Source organism: Salmo salar, chromosome 19 (genome assembly GCF_965601325.2).
Source record: "Salmo salar chromosome 19, fSalSal1, whole genome shotgun sequence".
Lineage (NCBI taxonomy): Eukaryota > Metazoa > Chordata > Actinopteri > Salmoniformes > Salmonidae > Salmo > Salmo salar.
This window is the reverse complement of record NC_138309.1, coordinates 52435973-52460942: the sequence shown is the minus strand read 5'-3', so window position 1 is coordinate 52460942 and position 24970 is coordinate 52435973. Positions and strand designations below refer to the sequence as shown.

The 24970-nt window shown below is 45.4% G+C and overlaps 1 protein-coding gene across 2 annotated transcripts in view; it reads left to right on the top strand.

Moving 5' to 3' along the window:
• The window catches only part of rnls (renalase, FAD-dependent amine oxidase), a 45774-nt gene that overhangs the window by 11823 nt on the left and 8981 nt on the right, over positions 1–24970 (top strand). For both annotated transcript variants that reach the window (XM_014158281.3, XM_045702417.2), the window contains exon 5: positions 18634–18807. In XM_014158281.3, coding sequence (XP_014013756.1) covers positions 18634–18807 — 174 coding nt within the window. The remainder of the gene's footprint in view (positions 1–18633; positions 18808–24970) is intronic.

The following is a 24970-nucleotide window of genomic DNA, read 5'->3' as shown; positions in this document are numbered from 1 at the left end:
ATTTTTTTCAGGGAAGTGAATTCCCTGTCTTAATGTTGGGAGCTTTTGCAGAATGTCTCCTCTTTTCCTCTTTTACTCTGGCGATATATCTGATTTCATTGACAACGTTAGCCAACTGCCCGAAATTAACAACAGAGTCAGGAATGTTTGGTTTTGCAAGAGCTGGCAGAGTTCTCTGAATGACATAAGATTTTTGAATGGTTTCTGAGGGCCAGTGTGTCTGCTGCAGTATTCACAGGGACACCTGTTGGTGCGGTGTGTTCCCTACTGCCAGCCGCAGCCCACACACACGCCCAGTACTCACATTGGAAACCGTCCATGAAACATTATACAACCCTTCTCTTGCCCACACTTTCCTCGAATTCATCTGAATCTAGGCCAGAAGTGGAGCACTATTGGTATATTTTACATCAGAGGTTGTAATTGCTAACAGGTGGTTAACCCAGTCCTGGAACAATGCAGAAAGGCTGAGTAAGGCCGTTTTAAAATTAGAATGTCATATAAACTCACTTCCACTTTGGCACATACTGTTATAGCATCAGGGGAACTGTTTCTGTTCTTGTGGGTAAAGGAAGAATGGGACAAAAGCAGAAGTTTGTTCACTTTCTGCTTATAAAAACATTAGACTTACCCATTGAAGAGTAGTGTTTTTTTAATGGAAATAATGATTTTGTATAGTAAGTACAGTGTAATGGTTTTTCCCTGTCCTCTAAATAGGTTGAGGCAGGGGTGCAACTTTCACTGGGGACGGGGGACACTTCTAAAACCAAAGTTGCACCCCTGGGTAGAGGGTTATTGATTTATAATATAGTACATGTATTGCCTTCTTAGTGAAAGGCAGTCTTACTGTCTGAACTAATGTAGATATCTTCCATGTTATCTGTGGATCTGAGTGTGATCGCTTTCGTAGTCAAAGCTTACGTGTTACACTTTATAGAGGTGAAAGTCAAATCAAATGTTATTGGTCGCGTACACATTTTTTGCAAAATGTTTGTTTCTAGCTCCAACAGTCCAGTAATACCTAACTATACAAAACAATACACACAAATCCACAAAATTGAAAGAAAGAAATGTCAGAACGAGCAATGTCAGAATATAAATATATTTATATATGATGCTGTTTAGACATTATGGACAGTATATGAATATAAAAGGTGTGTACAGTAGATTTATAGGATGAGCCTTGACTAGAATACAGTATAAACATATGAAGTGGGTAAACCATATGTAAATATTAAAGTGACCAGTGTTACATTTTTTTTATTTATCCAGGTTAGTCAACAACAAAAAAAGAAAAAAAATCCAGGTTAGTCTCATTTGAGAATCTCTTTTTCAAGAGAGACCAGGTCCAACCAAGACAGCAGCTGGGGGGAACAATGTTTGAGACAAATATCAGACGTTCTGTAACAACTAACAGACATCGACACACCATAACAATTTGGGGACATAGACAAAATATGACATAGACGGAAATATGACATTTACATATGACATTTACACAGTATTCAGACCCTTTACTCAGTACTTTGTTGAAGCACATTTAGCAGCTATTACTGCCTCACGTCTTCTTGGGTATGACACTACAGGCTTGGCACACCTGTATTTGGGGAGTTTCTCCCATTCTCCTGTGCAGATCCTCTTAAGTTCTGTCAGGTTGGATGGGGAGCGTCGTTGCACAGCTATTTCCAGGTCTCTCCAGAGATGTTCGATCGGGTTAAAGTCCGGGCTCTCGCTGGGCCACTCAAGAACATTCAAAGACTTGTCCCGAAGCCACTCCTGTGTTGTCTTGGCTGTGTGCTCAGGGTCGTTGTCCTGTTGGAAGGTGAACCTTCGCCCCAGTCTGAGGTCCTGAGCGCTCTGGAGCAGGTTTTCATCAAGGATCTCTCTGTACTCTGCTCCGTTCATCTTTCCCTTGATCCTGACTAGTCTACCAGTCCCTGACTGAAAAACATCCACACAGCATGATGCTGCCTCCATCATGCTTCACCATAGGGATGGTGCCAGGTTTCCTCCAGATGTGAAGCTTGGCATTCAGGCTTTGTTTCATCAGACCAGAGAATCTTGTTTCTCATGGTCAGTCCTTTAGGTGCCTTTTGGCAGACTCCAAGTGGGCTGTCATGTGCCTTTTACTGAGGAATGGCATCCGTCTGGCCACTCTACCATAAAGGCCTGATTGGTGGAGTGCTGCAGAGATGGAAGAACCTTCCAGAAAGACAACCATCTCCACAGAGGAACTCTGATGCTCTGTCAGAGTGATCATCGGGTTCTTGGTCACCTCTCTGGCCAAGGCCCTTCTTCGATTACTCAATTTGGCTGGGCACCCAGCTCTAGGACGAGTCTTGGTGGTTCCAAACTTAATTTAAGAATGATGCAGGCCACTGTGGTGTTCGGGACCTTCAATGCTGCAGACATTTTTTGGTACCCTTCCACAGTGAGTTCGGAAAGTATTCAGACCCCATTACTTTTCCCACATTTTGTTACGTTACAGCCTTATTCTAAAATGGATGAAATTGTTTTTTCCCCCTGATCAATCTACACACGCACACAATACCCCATAATGACAATCAAAAAGTGTTTGAAATTTGCAAATTTATAAAAAAGAAATACTGAAATATGACATCTACATAAGTATTCAGACCCTTTACTCAGTACTTTCTTGAAGCACCTTTGGCAGTGATTACAGCTTCGAGTCTCTTGGGTATGACACTACAAACTTGGCACACCTGTATTTGGGGAGTTTATCCCATTCTTCTCTGCAGATCCTCTCAAGCTCTGTCAGGTTGGTTGGGGAATGTCGCTGCACAGCTATTTTCTGGTCTCTCCAGAGATGTTCCATTGGGTTCAAGTCCGGGCTCTGGCTGGGCCACTCAAGGACATTTGGAGACTTGTTTCGAAGCCACTCCTACATTGTCTTGGCTGTGTGCTTAGAGTTGGGGTCCTGATGGAAGGTGAACCTTTGCCCCAGTCTGATGTCCTGAGCGCTCTAGAGTAGGTTTTCATCAAGGATCTCTCTGTTCTTTGCTCCGTTCATCTATCCCTCAATCCTGACTAGTCTCCCAGTCCCTGCTGCTGAAAAACATCCCCACAGCATGATGCTGCCACCACCACCATGCTTCATGGTAGGGATGGTGCCAGGTTTCCTCCAGACGTGACATTTGGCTTTCTGGCCAAAGAGTTGAATCTTGGTTTCATTAGACCAGAGAATCTTGTTTCTCATGGTCAGTCCTTTTTGTGACTTTTAGAAAACTCCAAGCGGGCTGTCATGTGCCTTTTACTGAGGAGTGGCTTCCGTCTGGCCATGCTACAGTACCATAAAAGCCTGATTGGTGGAGGGCTGCAGAGACAGTTGTACTTGTGGAAGGTTCTCCCATCTCCACAGAGAATCTCTGGAGCTCTGCCAGAGTGACAATTGGGTTCTTGGTCACCTCGCTGACCAAGGCCCTTCTTCCCCGATTGCTCAGTTTGGCCGGGCGGCAAGCTCTATGAAGAGTCTTGGTGGTTCCAAACTTCCATTTAAGAATGATGGAGGCCTTGGGGACGTTCAATGCTGTAGAAATGTTTTGGTACCCTTTCCCAGATCTGTGCCTCGACGCAATCCTGTCTCTACGGACAAGTCCTTCGAGCTCATGGCTTGGTTTTTGCTCTGACATGCACTGTCAACTGTGGGACCTTATATTGACAGGTGTGTGCCTTTCCAAATCATGTCCAGTCAATTGAATTTACCACAGGTGGACTCAAATCAAATCAAATTTTATTAGTCACATGCGCTGAATACAACAGATGTAGAGCTTACAGTGAAACGCTTACTTACGAGCCCCTAACCGAAAATAAGGATAAGAATAAGAGAAAAGTAACAAGTAATTAAAGAGCAGCAGTAAAAAAATAACAATATATATATATATATATATATATATATATATATATATATATATATATATATATATATATATATATATATATATATATATATATATACAGGTTGCCGGTACAGAGTCAATGTGCAGGGGCACCTGTTAGTTGAGGTAGAGTTAAAGTGACTATGCATAGATGACAAATCAAGTTGTAGAAACATCAAGGCTGATCAATGGAAACTGGATGAACCTGAGCTCAATTTCGAGTCTTATAGCATAGGGTCTGAATACTTATAAGGTATTTCTGTTTCTTTTTTTATACATTTGCAAGAATTCCTTAACCTGTTTTCACTTTGTCATTATGGGGTATTGTGTGAAGATTGAGGATTTATTTAGAATAAGGCTGTAACGTCACACAATGTGGAAAAAGTCAAGGGGTCTGAATACTTTCCAAATGCAGAACTATACAAGTGTCATATATAGAAAATCAATCATATGTACCACCGCATCAAGTCTAATGACGATCACATTCCTTAGTAACGTGAGTCAACCAAACCTTTAAACTCCTCCAAGGAAACAAAATCCTGGTGTTTCAAGCTGGTCTGGAGAGAATTCCAAGACCACGGAACTAAAACACTTTTTGCCATGATCCGTTCTGATTTTAGGAAGCGTTAAAAGTACACTACATGGCCAAAGGTATATGGACAACATCTCATCGACCACCTCATTCCAAAATCACGAGCATTAATATGAAGTTGGTCCCCCCTTTGCTGCGGGGACTTGCTTCCATTCAACCACAAGAGCATTAGTGAGGTCTGCCACTGATGTTGGGCGATTAGGCCTGGCTCACAGTCGACATTCCAATTCATCCCAAAGGTGTGTGATGGGGTTGAGGTCAGGACTCTATGCAGGCCAGTCAAGTTCTTCCACAACGATCTCGACAAACTGTCTGTATGGATCTCACTTTGTGCACGGGAGCATTATCATGCTGAAACAGGAAAGGGCCTCTACCAAACTGTTGCCACAAAGTTGGAAGCACAGAATTGTCTAGAATGTCATTGTATGCTGTAGTGTTAACATTTCTCTTCACTGGAACTAGGCCGAACCATGAAAACCAGCCCCAGAACATTATTCCTCCTCCACCAAACTTTACAGTTGGCACTATGTATTGTGGCAGGTAGCGTTTTCCTGGCATCCGCCAAACCCAGATTAGTCTGTCGGACTGCCAGATAGTGAAGTGTGATTCAGCACTCCAGAGAACAAGTTTCCACTAATCCAGAGTCCAATGGCGGTGCGCTTTACACCACTCCAGCCGACGCTTGGCATTGCGCATGGTGATCTTAGGTTTGTGTGCGGCTACTTGGCTATGTAAACCCATTTCATGAAGCTCCCAACGAATAGTTCTTGTGCTGTTGTTGCGTCCAGAGGAAGTTTGGAACTCGCTAGTGAGTGTTGCAACCGAGGACAGACAGTTTTTATGTGCTTCAGCACTCGGGGGTCCTGTTCTGTGAGCTCCTGTGGTCTACCACCTCACGGCTGAGCCGTTATTGCTCCTATACATTTCCACTTCACAATAACAGCACGTACATTTGACCGGGGCAGTTCTAGCAGGGCGGAAACTTGACGAACTGACTTGTTGGAAAGATGGCATCCTATGACGGGCCCTTATTCTGCCAATGTTTGTCTATGGAGATTGCCAATGTTTGTCTATGGAGTGCTCGATTTTATACACCTGTCTTAAAGCAGCGGGTGTGCGTCAAATAGCCGAGCCCACTAATTTGAAGAGGTGTCAACATACTTTTGGCCATGTAGTGAGCAGGTGTGAGACTAACTGGTAGTTTATTTTCTGACCTTATCAAAGAACAGAGATAAAGCTGCAGTTTTGGATGTCTGAAGTCCTTGATGATCTTGTTGGCCTTGTGACACTGGGTGCTGAAGATGTCCTGGAGGGCAGCCAGTGTGCCCCAGTGATACGTTGGGCTGACCGCACCACCCTTTGGAGAGCCCTGCTGTAGCGGATGGTGCAATTGCCGTACCAGGCGGTGATGCAGCCCGAAAGGATGCTCTCAATGGTGCATCTGTAGAACCGCTCATTGCTTCTACAGAACTTATATCAAAGTTTCAGTGTGTAGCCACTCCCTTTGCACTGGTGTTATCGTCTGTCAAACCAATTAGCCACAGATCCACGAGATCAAAGTGCACTTGGTTCTCTCCAGCTCCCTCTAAGCCAAGGCCCAACTATTTTTGCAGAGAAATTATAGCATGCCTCCACCAAGCTGTGAATCATAAGCCACTCGACTGTACTTTATGACATCCTTGCAGGTTCACAGCATTTTCACCTCCGCTCTCGCTAAACTACCGCGTCATATTTTCTCAACAGACGGGTGGCTATTATTACCCATAGGCTGTGTCAATGGGGGAGGGGGGGGGGGGGCTTGAACTGATCTCCCTCCCTCCATTCATCCCTCCATCATCTGTCCCTCTGGCTGGACTACACTTCCTATGGATCCCAGCAGAGTCTCCTCTCCTTTCTCCGATGACATCATCCGTCCTGTCCTGTCTGGTCACTCCTGTTACACAGCACTGTGCTGAGGCTTTAGGCCACTGCTTTGATTTCCCTGAGCTGCAGATAGCCACAGATAATTACAGCAGGATAGAACTAGGACTGCAGCATAGAGCAGAGGGTGGAGCATTATGGAGAAAGCAGGGCAGGCAGTCACTCACTTCCCATTATTTTAACCCTCACTTCCCAATTCTCTTATTTGGCTCCCACACCAGGCTGATATTGACAAACATCATTCTTATTAAGATCTTATGAAATTACAAACTCTTCTTGGCAGGCTTGCCTCGCTTGTGTGGCAATTTCTCTTTTTGGCAGCCGGGTTTGATTTGTGGCTTTGATAGTTTGAGATTAATAGTATTCGCACTGATGATCCCCCCCCCACACTATGTTTATCAAATCCATCAGTGAACAGCCGTATTGCACATTTTGGTTTATTCAAAGTTGAAAAAATCATACCCTTAGTTATTTATGCAATTGTATCCATTGAACAGGTACATCTTTATAGTTTGACTGTACTCTTGTGTAGACCTAAGGCCGATGTTGCAGTCCAAACACGTTATTATTACCGCCTCAGTCATTGCGCTAGTCACTTCCCTCGGGGGAATCCCCGTCGAAACTGGATGCAGTTTGATTGCCATCTTAAGTGGAGGTCCAATTTACTAACGTTGCCCCCTTGGCCCTCGATTTAGCTCAACGGAGCGAGTGAACAACCATGGTCACTTGCGGGGTTGACAGGACACACAATTCAATGAACTGTAGTCATATGTCAAACTCTGGTGGCCGTGAAGTGTCAAATTTAATCAACAATGTTGTATTTCCGGCATGTCAAAATATACACTGCTCAAAAAAATAAAGGGAACACTTAAACAACACAATGTAACTCCAAGTCAATCACACTTGTGTGAAATCAAACTGTCCACTTAGGAAGCAACACTGATTGACAATAAATTTCACATGCTGTTGTGCAAATGGAATAGACAACAGGTGGAAATTATAGGCAATTAGCAAGACACCCCCAATAAAGGAGTGGTTCTGCAGGTGGTGACCACAGACCACTTCTCAGTTCCTATGCTTCCTGGCTGATGTTTTGGTCACTTTTGAATGCTGGCGGTGCTTTCACTCTAGTGGTAGCATGAGACGGAGTCTACAACCCACACAAGTGGCTCAGGTAGTGCAGCTCATCCAGGATGGCACATCAATGCGAGCTGTGGCAAGAAGGTTTGCTGTGTCTGTCAGCGTAGTGTCCAGAGCATGGAGGCGCTACCAGGAGACAGGCCAGTACATCAGGAGACGTGGAGGAGGCCGTAGGAGGGCAACAACCCAGCAGCAGGACCGATACCTCCGCCTTTGTGCAAGGAAGAGCAGGAGGAGCACTGCCAGAGCCCTGCAAAATGACCTCCAGCAGGCCACAAATGTGCATGTGTCTGCTCAAACGGTCAGAAACAGACTTTAGTCCAGGTCTGGGAGGAGATCCCTCAGGAGACCATCCGCCACCTCATCAGGAGCATGCCCAGGCGTTGTAGGGAGGTCATACAGGCACGTGGAGGCCACACACACTACTGATCCTCATTTTGACTTGTTTTATTGACATTACATCAAAGTTGGATCAGCCTGTAGTGTGGTTTTCCACTTTAATTTTGAGTGTGACTCCAAATCCAGACCTCCATGGGTTGATAAATTGGATTTCCATTGATTATTTTTGTGTGATTTTGTTGTCAGCACATTCAACTATGTAAAGAAAAAAGTATTTAATAAGATTATTTATTTCATTCAGATCTAGGATGTGTTGTTTAAGTGTTCCCTTTATTTTTTTGAGCAGTATATATATTAGTACATATATATTTTGAGCTAATATATATATTAGCAAGCTAGCTTCATACTTTTTTCTGACTTACTGGTCGGAGACAATTTGCCAACGCTTATATATAAAAATAAGCGTTGGCAAATTGTCTTAGTCTCGTATGAGGAGGCTATAAAATGTTGCTAGATTCATAAACATATTTTTTGCAATTCTGAAATGTATTGGAATAAATGACCAAACTATAAAACTAGCTAGCCAGCTATGGGTAACTGTTACTAGCTACCTGACAGGAGTGCTAGCTAGATTTGTTAGCCTACTAGGTACATTATTAGCTTTAGGTTGGTTGTTTTTAAGCTCAACTTCAAGACTTCCTCCAAGGATGTTGCCTCTCCGACCATCACACTCCCTCGCTTGGGCAAGGGACATTTAAGGTACACTCGGATGTGACGATGTAAAACGTCATTCAAGGGCTGAGGGTTTACTTTGAGTTTGAAACGCAGCCCGAGTGTAGGTCGGTCTGCCCTGGGCAGCTACAGCAGCGCATCAGTCTGGTGTGTACGAAATGACGCAAACGTTCTCTCTGATTACTGTCAGAGACGCATCGCTTATTTCCTGCCTGCTCTATGTCATCTTACAAATGCACACCATAGAGGGGACAGAGATGTGCAATATGCAGTGTGTGTCAGAATATATGTTGAGGACTTGATGGTGCTAGGGTGTAGGCTACAGTATATTTTCTGTATGCATGTACACTACCGTTCAAAAGTTTGGAGTCACTTAGAAATGTCCTTGTTTTTGAAAGAAAATGACATTTTTTTGGTCCATTAAAATAACATCACATTGATCAGAAATACAGTGTAGACATTAGTTAATGTTATAAATGACTATTGTAGCTGGAAACGGCAGATTATGGAATATCTACATAGGCATACAGAGGTCCATTATCAGCAACCATCACTCCTGTGTTCTAATGGCACGTTGTGTTAGCTACTCCAAGATTATCATTTTAGAAGGCTAATTGATCATTAGAAAACCCTTTTGCAATTGTTAGCACTGCTGAAAACTGTTATGCTGATTGAAGAAGCAATAAAACAGGCCTTCTTTAGACTAGTTAAGTATCTGGAGCATCAGCATTTGTGGGTTCGATTACAGGCTCAAAATGGCTAGAAACAAAGAACTTTCTTCAGAAACTCGTCAGTCTGTTCTTGTTCTGAGAAATGAAGGCTATTCCAATAGTCATTTACAACATTAACAATGTCTGCACTGTATTTCTGATCAAATGTATGTTATTTTAATGGACAAAAAAAATAATCTTTCAAAAACAATGACATTTCCAAGTGACCCCAAACTTTTGAACGGTTGCGTGTGTGAGCGTGTATGCATGCATGCACATAATTTTTAATCACACCCACAGATTGTTTCCTGTTTCCAGTAGCAACCCTATTTTCACAGCTTTGTCTTGCTGCTTTGCATTGCAAGTGCATGTGAAAATATAGAATGGACTTGCTGTTGCTTATTAAGGGCAATGAAATGAGTAGAATTGAATGGTTTAGTGGTTTCTCACTGTTGAACACGTTTTACAGGTGTAGCAGAGGCGGAAACCTGTGGTGATGCACGTCTCTTATCACCTGGGCTGAAACATTTCACACCCACTCAACGTGTCAACCCAACTTGCATACTGTAGCTCACCCGTAAGTCCCACAAAATATGGCCACAGCCTTCTACCACAGGAGGTTGGTGGCACCTTAATTGGGGAGAACGGGCTCGTGGTAATGACGAGTGGAATTAGTGGAGTGGTATGAAATGCATGGTTTTAATGCGTTTGATGCCATTCCATTTGCTCTGTTCCGGCCATTATTATGAGCCGTTGTCCCCTCAGCAGCCTCCACTGACTTCTACCTACCAGCGCTTTTATTCAAAATAGAAGCTATGGCCACAGATATCTCACAGGACTCTGCTGTGCAGAGCATGGCGACTTGGTTATATGGCAGCTAGTGGTTTCACAAGCCTGCCAGTGTGCACCGATGATGTCATCGATAGAAAAGCACCAAACGCATCCATTTTAGGGGTTGTATAGATGTCAGCCAAAGCTCTGTACTAAATGGGCGGTATGCAATTCTCCATTTCCCAACTCACTGGCTGAATTTGACTAAGTAGATTATTTTTTACTCCCCCAGTTGTGCCAACGGCTTTCATTCGTAGAGGCACTGTTGTGTAGTTTGAAATGGGGCATATTGATTTCCTGTTCTGTTTTTATTCTGTTCTGCAGCACTCTGACTCTGCAGCAGTGGCTTCTACAGAGAGGAGAGGGAGTTCCACAGATAGCCTACTAAATATGAGTCATCTAAAGGAACTACTGCAACCATTATGAATGTACTTGGTTGCTATCCATCAGCCCAGTTCAAAGTCAGAAATAAAGCTACCTTTCTGTTTCAGTTTGGATGAAGCAATAACCATAGGGGTAGCTTGGGCAGTATGTATAGGTTTGGCTGGTCAGGACAAGTGAAACTCCCCCTATAAAAAGACAGTGGAACTGGCACATTTTTACTCCCTCCCTGCTTAAAATAACCACTCTGGCTTGACGTCAGTCCTGGAGCCTGCAGGTTGTCACTCTAAATGTTTCTGTTTGGGACAGAATTAAACACACGCTATCTCTGAAATAAACCCAGACGCTTTTGCCCTGCGCTGCTCTGTTCATCCCATAAAATAAAAAAAATCTGACATCAGAGAAAGCTATCTTCATTTGCCTGGCTTCACAAAGGGGGTTGCTTGTTTGCAGCAAGAGACAAAACCCCTCCAGCGAATGCATTAATAAACATCCCTGAAAACGTGTGCTTTAAAAGTAGACTGCAGCTGTGGAGGAGTCAGTGAAAATCTGATCTGCTTTTCCTCACCGTCCTCCATGCATCACCCCAGAGGTAAAGAGGCCTGAAACTTTCATTTACAGATTTGCTGAAGCAAGATGCACACTACCAAGAGAGAGCAGATGTATGAATGTCCAGACCGGTCGATATGTTGGCCGCTCAGTCTCTAGTCTGACTCTGTGGCTCAGGAAAGGAAGGTGGTCGCTGAAGGTGGATCTTTGTTGTGGTGAGTAGCAGCAGAGTCAATTACTGGCTTGGCTCTCAGAGACCTTTGTCTGGGAATTGTCTTTTTAATAATGAAAAAGACACAAACAGAAGCAAGCCAAACAGTCCGAGATGATAAATGATTGAATGAGAGATTCTGACCTATTCTAATGGGCTACTTCATCCAGCACAGACATGTCTCCTCTGTCTGGCCAACACACTACCTCATTCTCTCTGTAGAACTTCTCTAATCTGACGCGTGTCTAGATGCGTGCTGCAGTTGGAAACGTAATTTGGCCCCCTTCCTAAAATATATCCTCTACGACATTGTTATTCCAACAAATTAGGGCTCAAATGGGCTCCATTAGGAAATGGGGCTAATGACGGAGCCTGGTCGCTCCTGTGTGGGGGCTTTCTGACCACTGACAGACACTCAGTGCTGAGCCGCTGACCGCCCCGTCTCCTCCCCCCTCCCTACGCACGCCAATGACTCACCCTACCCAATAAATATTGTACTTATTGTCGGACACAGTTCACATACAAGTGCATTAAAGGTTAGCAAAACAGCCTCTCTTTTCTTTCCTTCTAACTAACGGGACGCCGTCCAAAACCTCTCAGGCAAATATTAAATCAACCTTTAAAGGGCTGAGAGATCATAACTTGGGGGAACGGTGCAGCTAGAGCTGAATAACTTTTCAATGCGTTGCCATGGTACCGGACCCGAGCCCCCCTAGGGAAATGGCTAAAGACCAGGTCCTGGCTGGGAACAATGGAGAATGGATGGGAGTAGTGTTGCGACCCATTCAAACTTTTGTGTTCGCTCGCAATAATGTCAATTTTTAAAACAATACTAACGTGAAGAAGAAGAAAGAATTCTCATACCACCCCTGTTTTTCAAATAAGCAGACTCTGATGCTTTGGTGAATAAACACTCTTGCAGGTGAGAGAGTGTCAGAACTTAATGTAGCTCTTTTCATTGAGTACTTGGTTTTTGTGGCTCAGTTCGTTCTTTGTGTATCACATCTTGCTTTTTAAATTACACCACAGAGATGATGCGCTCTGTTTTACATCCTATCAAACCTTTATTACTGAACTGTTATCACACTTTATAATACACTGTGAAGGAAAGAGTCTGCATGGTTTGACACCTAGGTATGTGTTAACAGGCCTGTGGATGTGGTCAGTGTATTTGTAGTGTCGTCGTCTCACTATGCTGTTCTACAGATGTAGGATCTTAATTTGATCACCCTGTTGCAGAACTTTCCTGCAATGCAGGACATTTAAAACATGTAGTGTATTTGAGGTTTAAAAAGGCTTCTGAAGTTTGACATTTCAGACTTGATTTTCCCATACAAAAAATGTATATATTTATATAAAATGTATGGGTTAGCCTTCCTTTTGGTCTTGCCAGCCCTTTTATTATAGAGTTGGTGTTGGTGGACAGAACATCCTTGTTATAGTGAGAGAGACTTACAAGGATCTTCTCAGATTGTCCTCTATATGTTCCTCATAGATGAAGGATACTCCGTTTCCCTTCTTCTGTCTCTATCCCCCTGTGTAGTGACACATCTCAGCCCATTTGCCAGCAGCAGGTGTCTAACCTGATAAAATATGATGTTCATGGTGACTGTCACCACCTAGAATGGATGTCATGTTCTCCTCCACAGTAATGGACATAGCTTGGATCCTCAGAGAGCACCGTGACGGTAGCTCAGTCTGCAGTACCATATTGAGAGGGAGGAGATCCCTCCCCCCAAATCACTAGTCAAGCCAGGTCTGTGTTGTTTCATTCCCTTAATTGGTAAAGTTAGGACTGTTTAGGAGGGTCATCTGATCCTAAACCTGTGGTTTTAGGGGGGAAACATCCACCTTGAGTGTGGCAGCAGTACGTTTAGGGAACTAGACTCCTGACCCCTCAATAGACCTGTAGTGATTAACAGTGCCTACCTGTACACACACCCTGCTCACACTACACATTCATTTGGAGTCCAGCAACAGCACTGCAGGGCTGCAGTTCTCTCTGGTTCCTTGGCCCAGGCTGCAGGGCCTATAAATCTGGCCCAGAGCAGGCTTTATGTAGCATGGCTGGCTAGCACCCTGACGCAGTAAGTTAAAAATGCTGTATACACTCCCCTATGTATTTATTTGGACAGTGAAGGTAAATATTTTAATTTGTCTCTATTCTCCAGCATTTTGGATTTGAGATAATGTTTCGTAAGAGGCGAAAGTACAGAATGTCACCCTTTTTTATGAGTTTTTTTCCCATACATACCTGTTTTACCGTTTAGAAATGAAAGCATGTTATGTATCTAGTCCCCACATTTGAAGGTGTCAAGTATTTGGACAAATTCACTTGTGTATTAAAGTAATCAACAGTTTAGTATTTGGTCCCATATTCCAAGCACGCAATGACTACATCAAGCTTGTGACTCGACAGACATGATGGATATATTTGCAGTTTATTTTGGTTGTTTCAGATCATGCTGCGCCCAATATAAATTAATGGTAAATAATATATTGTCATTTTGGAGTAACTTTTATTGTAAATAACAATAGAATATGTTTTTAAACACAATGTGGATGCTACCATAATTACGGCTAATCATGAATGAATCGTGAATAATGATGAGTGAGAAATTTACAGAGGCATAAAGAGCATACCACCATTACCAATAACAGGAGAGGTTAGCGTTTTTGTGGGGGTATGATATTTATGCCTCTAACTTTTAAACTTTGGGATTTTATATGAAAATGCCTGGCCTGCACGTTTCTCTTCCTCCGCTCTCTTTCTCTCCGTTTTACTCCCCATTGATTGGATGTGAGCTGTCGAGCGTGTTTCACAATAACATTCTCTTTTACAGCCTTGCCCCTGCCAGATGGGGAAGAGGCATTGCCGTTTATGATGTGTAACCGGGCCTTGCAAGTGACACGTGACTCCGCATGGCTGCCGTTCCGCTGCCCGCACAGATCCTTTACAAGGTTTGACAAAAAATGCAATTAGGTGAAAAGAGATTGCGGCGTGGAGGGACGAAGCGGTTTCCTCCGGGGACGGCGACGTGAGGGGAGCATGTCTCCTGTCTGACTAGAGGACAGGTGGACACAGGAGAGGGGAGCAGGGGAGAATCTGAATTGCATTTCCCTGATTACTCACGTCTTCTCGCCTCCTTCTCAAAACCCATTGGATGAGAAGGTTAGAGATCCCTCCCCTCTGACCTTCTCATCCAATGGGTTTGGAGGACGAGGCGAGGAGAGAGGACGTGAGGAATCGAGGAAATGCAATTTGACAATTTCCCAAGGATGCATTGTGTCCTTCATAGGATGTCCTTCACGAGTGAAATTCTGTGATGTGCATTCACTGCATGTCCCAGTTGACCATATATCATTCACTGCATGTCCCAGTTGACCATATATCATTCACTGCATGTCCCAGTTGACCATACATCAATGTACATAAGTGCAGTGTATTTCTTCCTAATTGTAACTGCTGCGTGTCTTCTGAGCACCTCATCGTGAATGTTGAAATTGGGTTAGAATTTTTTCAAATGTATTTGAATGGGGTTGAAGGCTTTCTGTGGTCAACCATGGATGCCGTTGGTAGTTATCATAACACACAGACCCAGATAAGGAAGCTCTGTGTGCTATTTGTTTGCCATGGACCATGACCTTAACATTGAGCACGCGTTAGAGTGAAAGCTTTTTTTCTTTCACGCTTTCCAGTATGCCTCCCCTCCCTCCCTCCCTTACTGTGGTGATGACAATAGATACTGTAACTTCCACATCCACCTTTCACTTCACTATACAAAGCTCCTCCCTTTTCCTCTTTCGTAAAGAAATGCATTGTAATTAAGGCACTGATAGCCAGTTAAATTCTAGCACTTCAGACAATAAGCCTGAGGGTCCATTGTAATTGACTGGTGGCATGAATCCTTAAAGTATAGACCATAGACAGTCCCAATTGTGATTTAAAGACCTCCGTAAAAGCGTACCTGAGGGGCATTTTTAAAAGGAATTGTTCGTTTGACCTTTGCTACTGTACTGTATGTGCTGTGCATTCAGCCAATGAGTATCCACTATCTGCACATTTAGGAAAATACAACAGAAGGCAGTGTTACAGTACATGCATCTCTACAGCTTTGGGCTTGTTGCCCCAGAGAGACTCTGGTTGGATGAGACCCTGCTCCTGCTGAGACCTCTGCCCACCCGTCGCTGGCACCAGGACCTCCGTTAGGAGTGAAGGGGCTGTAGCTCTGCCCACCCGTCGCTGGCACCAGGACCTCCGTTAGGAGTGAAGGGGCTGTAGCTCTGCCCACCCGTCGCTGGCACCAGGACCTCCTTTAGGAGTGAAGGGGCTGTAGCTCTGCCCAACCGTCGCTGGCACCAGGACCTCCGTTAGGAGTGAAGGGGCTGTAGCTCTGCCCACCCGTCGCTGGCACCAGGACCTCCGTTAGGAGTGAAGGGGCTGTAGCTCTGCCCACCCGTCGCTGGCACCAGGACCTCCGTTAGGAGTGAAGGGGCTGTAGCTCTGCCCACCCTCTGCACCCACACACATCCACAAACACACACACCTGTGCGAGCGCGTGCACATACACACATGCTTGTTCTTTCTTTATCTTCATCTCACACACACACACACGGAAGACCTTCATAGAGATCCCTGGCTGCTACACATCCAGGTGATCATATAGAAAAGCCGCCGGCTCATATGGATTATTTTGGTGCTGAACCGTATACTCTGAATGTGTTTTTATAGGAGTTGTAAAGCATTTGTTCAAAGCTGCCAGGGTTGGAGGGAGCCACTCTCTCAGGCCTGCCACGGCAGCTGGCCAGGTCTCTGCAGAGAGGGCCTGAGGGAATGTATGAACAAACAGAGCAGGCACCCCCACCCCAGAGGCCTCCGTGGTGACAAGTGTGTGTGAGGATGGCGTGTGTGTGCAAGCGTGTGTGTGTGTGTGAGCGCATGTGCACGTGTGTTTTGTAGTGCTGTCTCGTGGTGAATGAAGGGGGTTGGAGAGGCCCTCCCTTCTGCTTGGAGGACCAAAGAGGCCCCAGCCTTTTGCAGATTCATCTGTCCTCTTCTTGTTGTGCAGAATGAATATTGAGTGTCCTAGTCAGTAAAGCAATAGACATCGAAAGGAATGGTTCCTAGTGTTTTGATTACTGTAACTGATAGATCTTTACAGAATGTTGTAATGCACTGTATATTTACAGGCCTGAACACAAGATATTTGACACACATACCCGTTCCATATTTGTTCATACCATAATGTGTTCCTATCACAACCTGTTGGACGTCTAGAATTGGGGCGCTGGACCCAGTAACTCCCACCAGATGATCGTCACATTGGACGGCATCTCTCACATCCACCCACAACAAAACACTGGAGTCCACACCAGTGAAGAAAGCAGGATGGGTGAACCTTCAGGATCATTTTGAGCCGAAATTCTCTTTCCCCTCCGATCTACTAGGGCTATATCTTAAACAGCTCCGTGAGTGAGGTTTAGGTGGACCCCGATGCTGACCGTAGAACTGTAGAACTGTAGAACAAGCCTTTCAAAAGGTTTGTCTCTATTCAGATCATTTAAGTATTTTCTGACTAAATGTTACCTCAGGGTCTGACTGTAGTTAAGCGTAATGCGTTTTGAATAAAGTACTGAATCCACAGTTGGTGTGGGACTTTACTCTGTTTCAAATGGTATATTTTGACTAGATTGGTTCCCACCCTGCCTGTCTGAAATCTTTAAACAGCAGCTAACAATGGGCTTGCTTAATTTCCATGAGAAACAGAAATCCTCAGATGGTTTTGCATTATCCCCTTTTTGTGTGCGTGCGTGTGCGCCGGCCGTGTGTTTGTGCGATGCTGCAGTAGATTGCCCGGTCGTACCAAGAGCCACATTTACACGTGCCTAATCTGGCCCAGATGTTCCTGGATGACACAGATGATGATAAAAGGCTCCATATCCTGGGAAAGTCATGTGACCTTGTGACTGGCACTGTCATATTCCCCCATCGTCAGCTCGGTGTGGCGCTAATTAGATGACCATTTGCAAGTGTTCCGTGCAGTAGTGAAACTACAGCATTGGGACTACTGGGCGGATAATTTTTCATTCTGTTGATTTTAATAGCTTTTGTCGCAGGGATGTTAAGCGTACAGATGTGGTGCTTGTTGTTTGTACTATGCAATATGTTAACATGACTTGTGCTCATGGACTTTTTTTGTCTTTGTAAGCCTCACTCATTTCTTTTATCTCTTTGGCCCTTTTGGCCCTGTTTTTACTTTCTGGGTAAATCTTGTTTGCAGTTAAAAAAATATCATTTGGATTCAGAAACGGTTATGTCGCACAACCGGTCATAGGTAAACTTTTTAGTGAGACATCGTTCTACCCACATATTGACTCTGCTCTCCTGGAATCGCCTCAGTCATGTATTTGTTTAGGACCGTCCAGAGACGACCATAGGGTTAGTTTACTTGCTGCTTTTTCTTAGGACCCACTGTTGGCCTCAATGAGAAGATTTTCTTTCCAACGTGTCTAGTAGAAATATGTATTAGAATCCACAGCGTTGACCTTTGACCTGTATATGCTCTACACTCTGGGGCCCTAAATAACTAAAGCACGGCCAAGCTGACGCTTCAGAGGCCAATAAACAACAGATGTTCCAGACGAAACAGCATTTAAAAAATGTTTAAAAAAAAATCCAAACCCTTATAAATAAACTAAGGAGAGAACCTCTTTTCGCCCTCCACTCAGTCTTTGCAATAATGGATGTTAGTTGCACCCAATCTTATGCACGTGGTCTGATAGGCGGTAGCTATCTTGCCTCAGTAGACTGAATGCTTGCTCAATGATCATACTCTGAGCACCTCATTAGACATGCTTTTATATGGGTCAAGTTACAATATAATTCATATCATAACTGGAGCCTAATGTGCGGAGTATTTTTATTTTTTTTCAAGATTGCATTAATGTCGCTGCTGTAAACCTGCTTGGATCAAATCCTTTAAGAAACTGTAATCTATGTCATCTGAAGGGCTCTCCACAGTGATTTCACAGTCTACGCAATCTGACTATGTAGAGAGCCACGCAAACGAACCTCCGTCGGATCCGTTTCGTAGACTACAGTGTTGAGCCGTTAATGTCCCGTTGTTGAGGGCTCAGTGGGGATGAATGAGTGAAGCCTGATACTGGTAAATGTTAGCTTGACTGGGACCTAGACTTTGGTACACAGTCCCATCACCTCAGTGGTATTCATTGTAAGTGTAGGTTGTGTGTGTCCAGGTTAGGCTACCTGATACTGGCATGCTAACAGGCGTATAGACCCTGACATTGTCCCTCTGTTTCCCTATGCTGCAGTGCTAGAGAAGAGTCAGCGGCAGCAGCTTGAGGCGGTGAGCTATTCGTCGCGCTATGCGCTGGGCCTCTTCTACAAAGCCCAGGCTCACATCAACGTCCCCTGGGCCGCCAAGTACATCTCCAATAATCCCTGCATTCGCTTCATCGCCATTGACGATAAAAAGCGCAATTTAGGTCAGTGCTACCATTTTATTGCTGCCATGTCTGTCTCTCTCGCTCTCTCTCTCTCTCTCTCTCTCTCTCGCTCGCTTGCTTGCTCGCTCTCTGCCTGTGTCTCTCTCTCTCTCTCTCTCTCTCTCTCTCTCTCTCTCTGCCTGTGTCTCTCTCTCTCTCTCTCTCTGCCTGTGTCTCTCTCTCTCTCTCTGCCTGTGTCTCTCTCTCTCTCTCTCTGCCTGTGTCTCTCTCTCTCTCTCTCTGCCTGTGTCTCTCTCTCTCTCTCTCTCTCTCTCTGCCTGTCTCTCTCTCTCTCTCTCTCTCTCTCTGCCTGTGTCTCTCTCTCTCTCTCTCTCTCTCTCTCTCTGCCTGTCTCTCTCTCTCTCTCTCTCTCTCTCTGCCTGTGTCTCTCTCTCTCTCTGCCTGTCTCTCTCTCTCTCTCTCTGCCTGTGTCTCTCTCTCTCTCTCTCTCTCTCTCTCTGCCTGTGTCTCTGTCTCTCTCTCTCTCTCTCTCTGCCTGTGTGTCTCTCTCTCTCTCTCTCTCTGCCTGTCTCTCTCTCTCTCTCTCTCTGCCTGTGTCTCTCTCTCTCTCTCTCTCTCTCTCTGCCTGTGTCTCTGTCTCTGTGTCTCTCTCTCTCTCTCTGCCTGTGTCTCTCTCTCTCTCTGCCTGTGTCTTTCAATCTCTCTCTCCTCTTCTTGCCCTCCGCTCCCTCCTCTTGCCCTCCGCTCCCTCCTCTCTCCTCCTCTGCCGCCTCCTCTCACCCTACCCCGCTATGCATTAATCCATTATTTTTTTATTTTTTTACCTAATCAATTAAAAAAAATATATATTTTTGCTTCATCGCCATTGGCGATAAAAAACCAATTTAGGTCAGTGCTACCACTCTCTGTCTGTCTGACTGTGTCCGTCTGTCTCTCTGTGTCTATCTGTCTGTCTGACTCCCACTCTCTTTCTCTCCTGTCTGTCTGACTCACTCTCTTTTTCTCTCTCTGACTCACTCTCTCTCTCTGTTTGCTTTTCTGCTTCTCTTTCTCCCTCTCTAGAAGGCGTGCGTCAGAATTTCTCTTTAATTGAGTACCACTGTTCAGCAGGCATGTAACATCCCATGCCAGCTTATGCCTTCAGTCCACCGGATTCTTCCTTGACTTTATAAAGCTGCATTTTGTGTGCATTCAAAATCCCAATATACAAGTTGTGACATTTTCATTCAAACTCAACCTTTTTTGTCCTAAGTATTTGATTGGCTCCCTGAGTGCTGGGCTTGCCCAGTCAGTCCATTGGTAGTCAGGCTTCATTACTGATTGAACACAGGAGGGAGAAGCATTAGACGCTGAGCAGGGGAGCACAGCACCCTGAGGTCAGGCTCCTGCAACCACTGCCTCTTGGCTGCTATAAGAAGGAACAGAATCCTCTTATATCACACCTGGAGGGGTTCGTGGGTGTGTGTGTGTTTCAGAGAGAGAAATATATGTATTTGTGTGTGTGGACATGTTTAACTGTACTTGTGGGGACCAGAAGTCCCCACAAGAATAGTAGACAAACAAAAATATGACAATTTTCCGTACATATTTGCCCATCATAGAAGTGTTCATAAAGTGACTTTTTTGACCTGAATGCCAAAACATTCAGGGGATAAAGGTGCTTAAAGTTGACCCATGTTGCATACCCTACCATACCATGAGACATCCATGTCTTCATCACTGGAAAATATAAACGGTTGAGTTTTATATCATTTCAATCCTTACAAACAGTGTTGTCAAAGTATTTTGTAATTCCTTGAAAAAAAGTTTGTATAAAATGTGCATTTTTTTATCCTTATCAATTAAAAAAACATCTTGAATGCATAAAATGTACTACTACATACGTAGTTTATACCCTATTTTACATAATCTGAGGTGTTTGTGGTGCCGCCATCGGTTAAGACACAGCATACTCTTGAATAAAGGGTGGGTGTCATTTCAATCATAGAAATAGAATTCATAGAATTGAAATCTACTTTCAGACCAGTATCATTTAGCTGGTACATCATTGAAATGTTATTTGAATTGAAGTTTTATCTCACAATTACTACCACAAAGGTGGCTTTCTGGTCCACCCACTGGCGAATGCCAACTTAAATAGGAATGTATATTTCATTATCTGTGTCTTTGATTTCCTTTTAAATATACGGAAGATTGACAGTATACATTTTTTTTTTAACTGATATTCCCATTCAAGCCAACGTTCTCTGATGTGTGGACCTCCAACCATCTTCATGCTACCATTTTGAAAATATAAATTCCCTATTTGAGTACTTTTATCAGCCAAAACATGACACCCACCCTGTATTCAAGAGTATGCTGTGTCTCAAACAATAGGGGGCATGACACAAACACCTCAGATTATGTAAAAATGAATCAAATTTTTACGTGTTTTTAGATAATTGATGTTAAAGGTTAAATGTTTTTTTATTACATTTTTTACAGAAATGATTACCTTGTTTCACAGCCATGTTTTGAAGCTTTTTGTAACGGCTGTCTTATTCGTCAGACGAAACAGAGAAGTCATCGTCCGAGAAAGTGGACCAATACGCAGCGGAGTTAGTGTTCATCTTTGTATTTTTAATTACGTAAGAACACTATACAAAACAAACAAGAAAACCGACAGCCAAACAGTCCTGTCAGGTGCAAAACACTAAACAGAAATAATCCCCCACAAAACCCAAAGAAAACACATGCTCCTAATGTGTGACTCCCAATCAACAACAACGAACTTCAGCTGTGCCTGATTGGGAGCCACACACGGCCCAAAACAAAGAAATACAAAAACCTAGAAAAAACAGAACCCAATGTAACACCCTGGCCTAACCAAAATAAAGAACAAAAAAAACCCTCTCTATGGCCAGGGCGTTACAGTACCCCCCCAAGGTGTGGACTCCGGCCGCAAAACCTGACACTGAAGGGGAGGGTCCGGGTGGGCCTTCTTACGGCGGCGGCTCAGGTGCGGGACGTGGCCTCTGCCCCACCCTTGGCGTTGCCCTCTTAGGTGGCGCACCTGGCCGCGCCGAAGGTCTGGCGGGCGACCCTTGTTGCGCCCAGCTGGCGGACGACCCTGGCTGCGCCCGGCTGGCGGACGACCCTGGCTGCGCCCGGCTGGCGGGTGTCCCTTGCTGCACCCGGCTGGCGGGCGGCGATGGCTGCGCCCGGCTGGCGGGCGACCCTTGCTGCGCCTGCCTGGCGGATGACCCTGGCTGCGCCCGGCTGGCGGATGACCCTGGCTGCGCCCGGCTGGCGGGCGACCCTTGCTGCGCCTGCCTGGCGGAAGACACTGGCTGCGCCCGGCTGGCGGGCGGCGATAGCAGATCCGGACAGGCGGGCCGCTCTGGCAGATCCGGGCAGGCGGGCCGCTCTGGCAGCTCCGGGCAGGCGGGCCGCTCTGGCAGCTCCGGACAGGCGGGCCGCTCTGGCAGCTCCTGACTGGCGGGCCGCTCTGGCAGCTCCTGACTGGCGGGCGGCTCTGGCAGCTCCTGACTGGCGAGACCCACTGGAGGCCTAGTCCTGGGAGGTGGCACAGGACGGACCAGGATGGGGAGACCCACTGGAGGCCTGGTCCGTGGAGCAGGCACAGGACAGACCAGGATGGGGAGACCCACTGGAGGCCTGGTCCGAGGAGGAGGCACAGGCTTAACCAGGATGGGGAGACCCACTGGAGGCCTGGTCCGTGGAGCAGGCACAGGACAGACCAGGATAGGGAGATCCACTGGAGGCCTAGTCCTGGGAGGTGGCACAGGAGGACCAGGATGGGGAGACCCACTGGTGGCCTGGTCCTAGGAGGAGGCACAGGACGGACCGGGTCCAGAAGACGAACTGGAGGTCTAGAGCGCACGGCCTGCACAACCCGTCCTGGCTCGATGCCCAACCTCCCCCGGCAGATGTTAGGAGCTGGGATGTAGCGCACCGGGCTCTCCACGCGTACTGGGGACACCGTGCGCTTTACCGCATAACACGGTGTCTGACCAGTACTGCGCTGCCTCCTGTGAGCACGGGGAGCTGGCTCAGGTCTCCAACCTGACTCTGCCACACTCCCCGTGTGCCCCCCCCAAAAAACGTTTTGGGGGCTGCCTCTCGTGCTTCCTACCCAGCCGTGTTCCCTCATACCTTTGGTCCTTTTTTCCTGCTGCCTCCACTCTTTTGAGTGCCTCTACCTGTTCCCATGGGAGGCGATCCCTTCCGACCAGGATCTCCTCCCAAGTGTAGGATCCCTTGCCTTCCAGGATGTCCTCCCATGTCCAGTCTTTTCTCTCCCTGGTCCAGGATCTCTGCTCCTCCTGGCGCTGCTCCTTCCTCCGCTGCTTGGTCCGTTGTTGGTGGGGGATTCTGTAACGGCTGTCTTCTTCGTCAGACGAAACAGAGAAGTCATCGTCCGAGAAAGTGGACCAATACGCAGCGGAGTTAGTGTTCATCTTTGTATTTTTAATTACGTAAGAACACTATACAAAACAAACAAGAAACCGACAGCCAAACAGTCCTGTCAGGTGCAAACACTAAACAGAAATAATCCCCCACAAAACCCAAAGAAAACACATGCTCCTAATGTGTGACTCCCAATCAACAACAACGAACTTCAGCTGTGCCTGATTGGGAGCCACACACGGCCCAAAACAAAGAAATACAAAAACCTAGAAAAAACCTAGAACGCCCACCCAATGTAACACCCTGGCCTAACCAAAATAAAGAACAAAAAACCCCTCTCTATGGCCAGGGCGTTACACTTTTAAATGATATCAAACTCAACCTTTTGTCTTTTCTAGTGATGAAGACATGGATGTCTCACGGTACGGGGGGAGGGGGGTTATTAAGAAAATGATCACTTCATTGGTCAATCCACACAAGGTCCAACCAAAATTGACATTTAGATTTTTATCCCAATGCCTCCTAAAGACACACAAACATACACATACTTGACTTTTTCCACATTTTTGTTACGTTACAGCCTTATTCTAAAATTGTCCTCATCAATGTATTTAATCAATCTATACACAATACCCCATAATGACATCACAATACCCCATAATGACAACACAATACCCCATAATGACAAAGCGAAAACAGGTTTTTGCATTTTTTAAGAAATGTATTTAAAAAATATATATATATATTAACTACATAAGTATTCAGAGCCTTTGCTATGACACTTGAAATTAAGCTCAGGTGCATCCTGTTTCCATTGATCATCCTTGAGATGTTTCTACAACTTGATTGGAGTCCACCTGTGTTAATTTCAATTGATTGGGCATGATTTCGGAAGGCACACACCTGTCTATATTAGGTCCCACAGTTGACAATCCATGTCAGAGCAAACACTAAGCCATGAGGTCGAAGGAACTGTCCTTAGAGCTCCGAGACAGGATTGTGTCGAGGCACAGAACTGGGAAAGGGTACCAAAACATTTCTGCAGCATTGAACATCCCCAAGGCCTCCATCATTCTTAAATGGAAGTTTGGAACCACCAAGACTCTTCCTAGAGCTTGCCGCCCGGCCAAACTGAGCAATCGGGGAAGAAGGGCCTTGGTCAGCGAGGTGACCAAGAACCCAATTGTCACTCTGGCAGAGCTCCAGAGATTCTCTGTGGAGATGGGAGAACCTTCCACAAGGACAACTGTCTCTGCAGCCCTCCACCAATCAGGCTTTTATGGTACTGTAGCATGGCCAGACAGAAGCCACTCCTCAGTAAAAGGCACATGACAGCCCGCTTGGAGTTTTCTAAAAGTCACCTAAAGGACTGACCATGAGAAACAAGATTCTCTGGTCTGATGAAACCATGATTCAACTCTTTGGCCAGAATGCCATGCATCACGTCTGGAGGAAACCTGGCACCATCCCTACCATAAAGCATGGTGGTAGTGGCGGCATCATGCTGTGGGGATGTTTTTCAGCAGCAGGGACTGGGAGACTAGTCAGGATTGAGGGATAGATGAGCGGAGCAAAGAACAGAGAGATCCTTGATGAAAACCTACTCTAGAGCGCTCGGGACATCAGACTGGGGCAAAGGTTCACCTTCCATCAGGACCACAACTCTAAGCACACAGCCAAGACAACGTAGGAGTGGCTTCGGGCACAAGTCTCCGAATGTCCTTGAGTGGCCCAGCCAGAGCCCGGACTTGAACCCAATGGAACATTTCTGGAGAGACCAGAAAATAGCTGT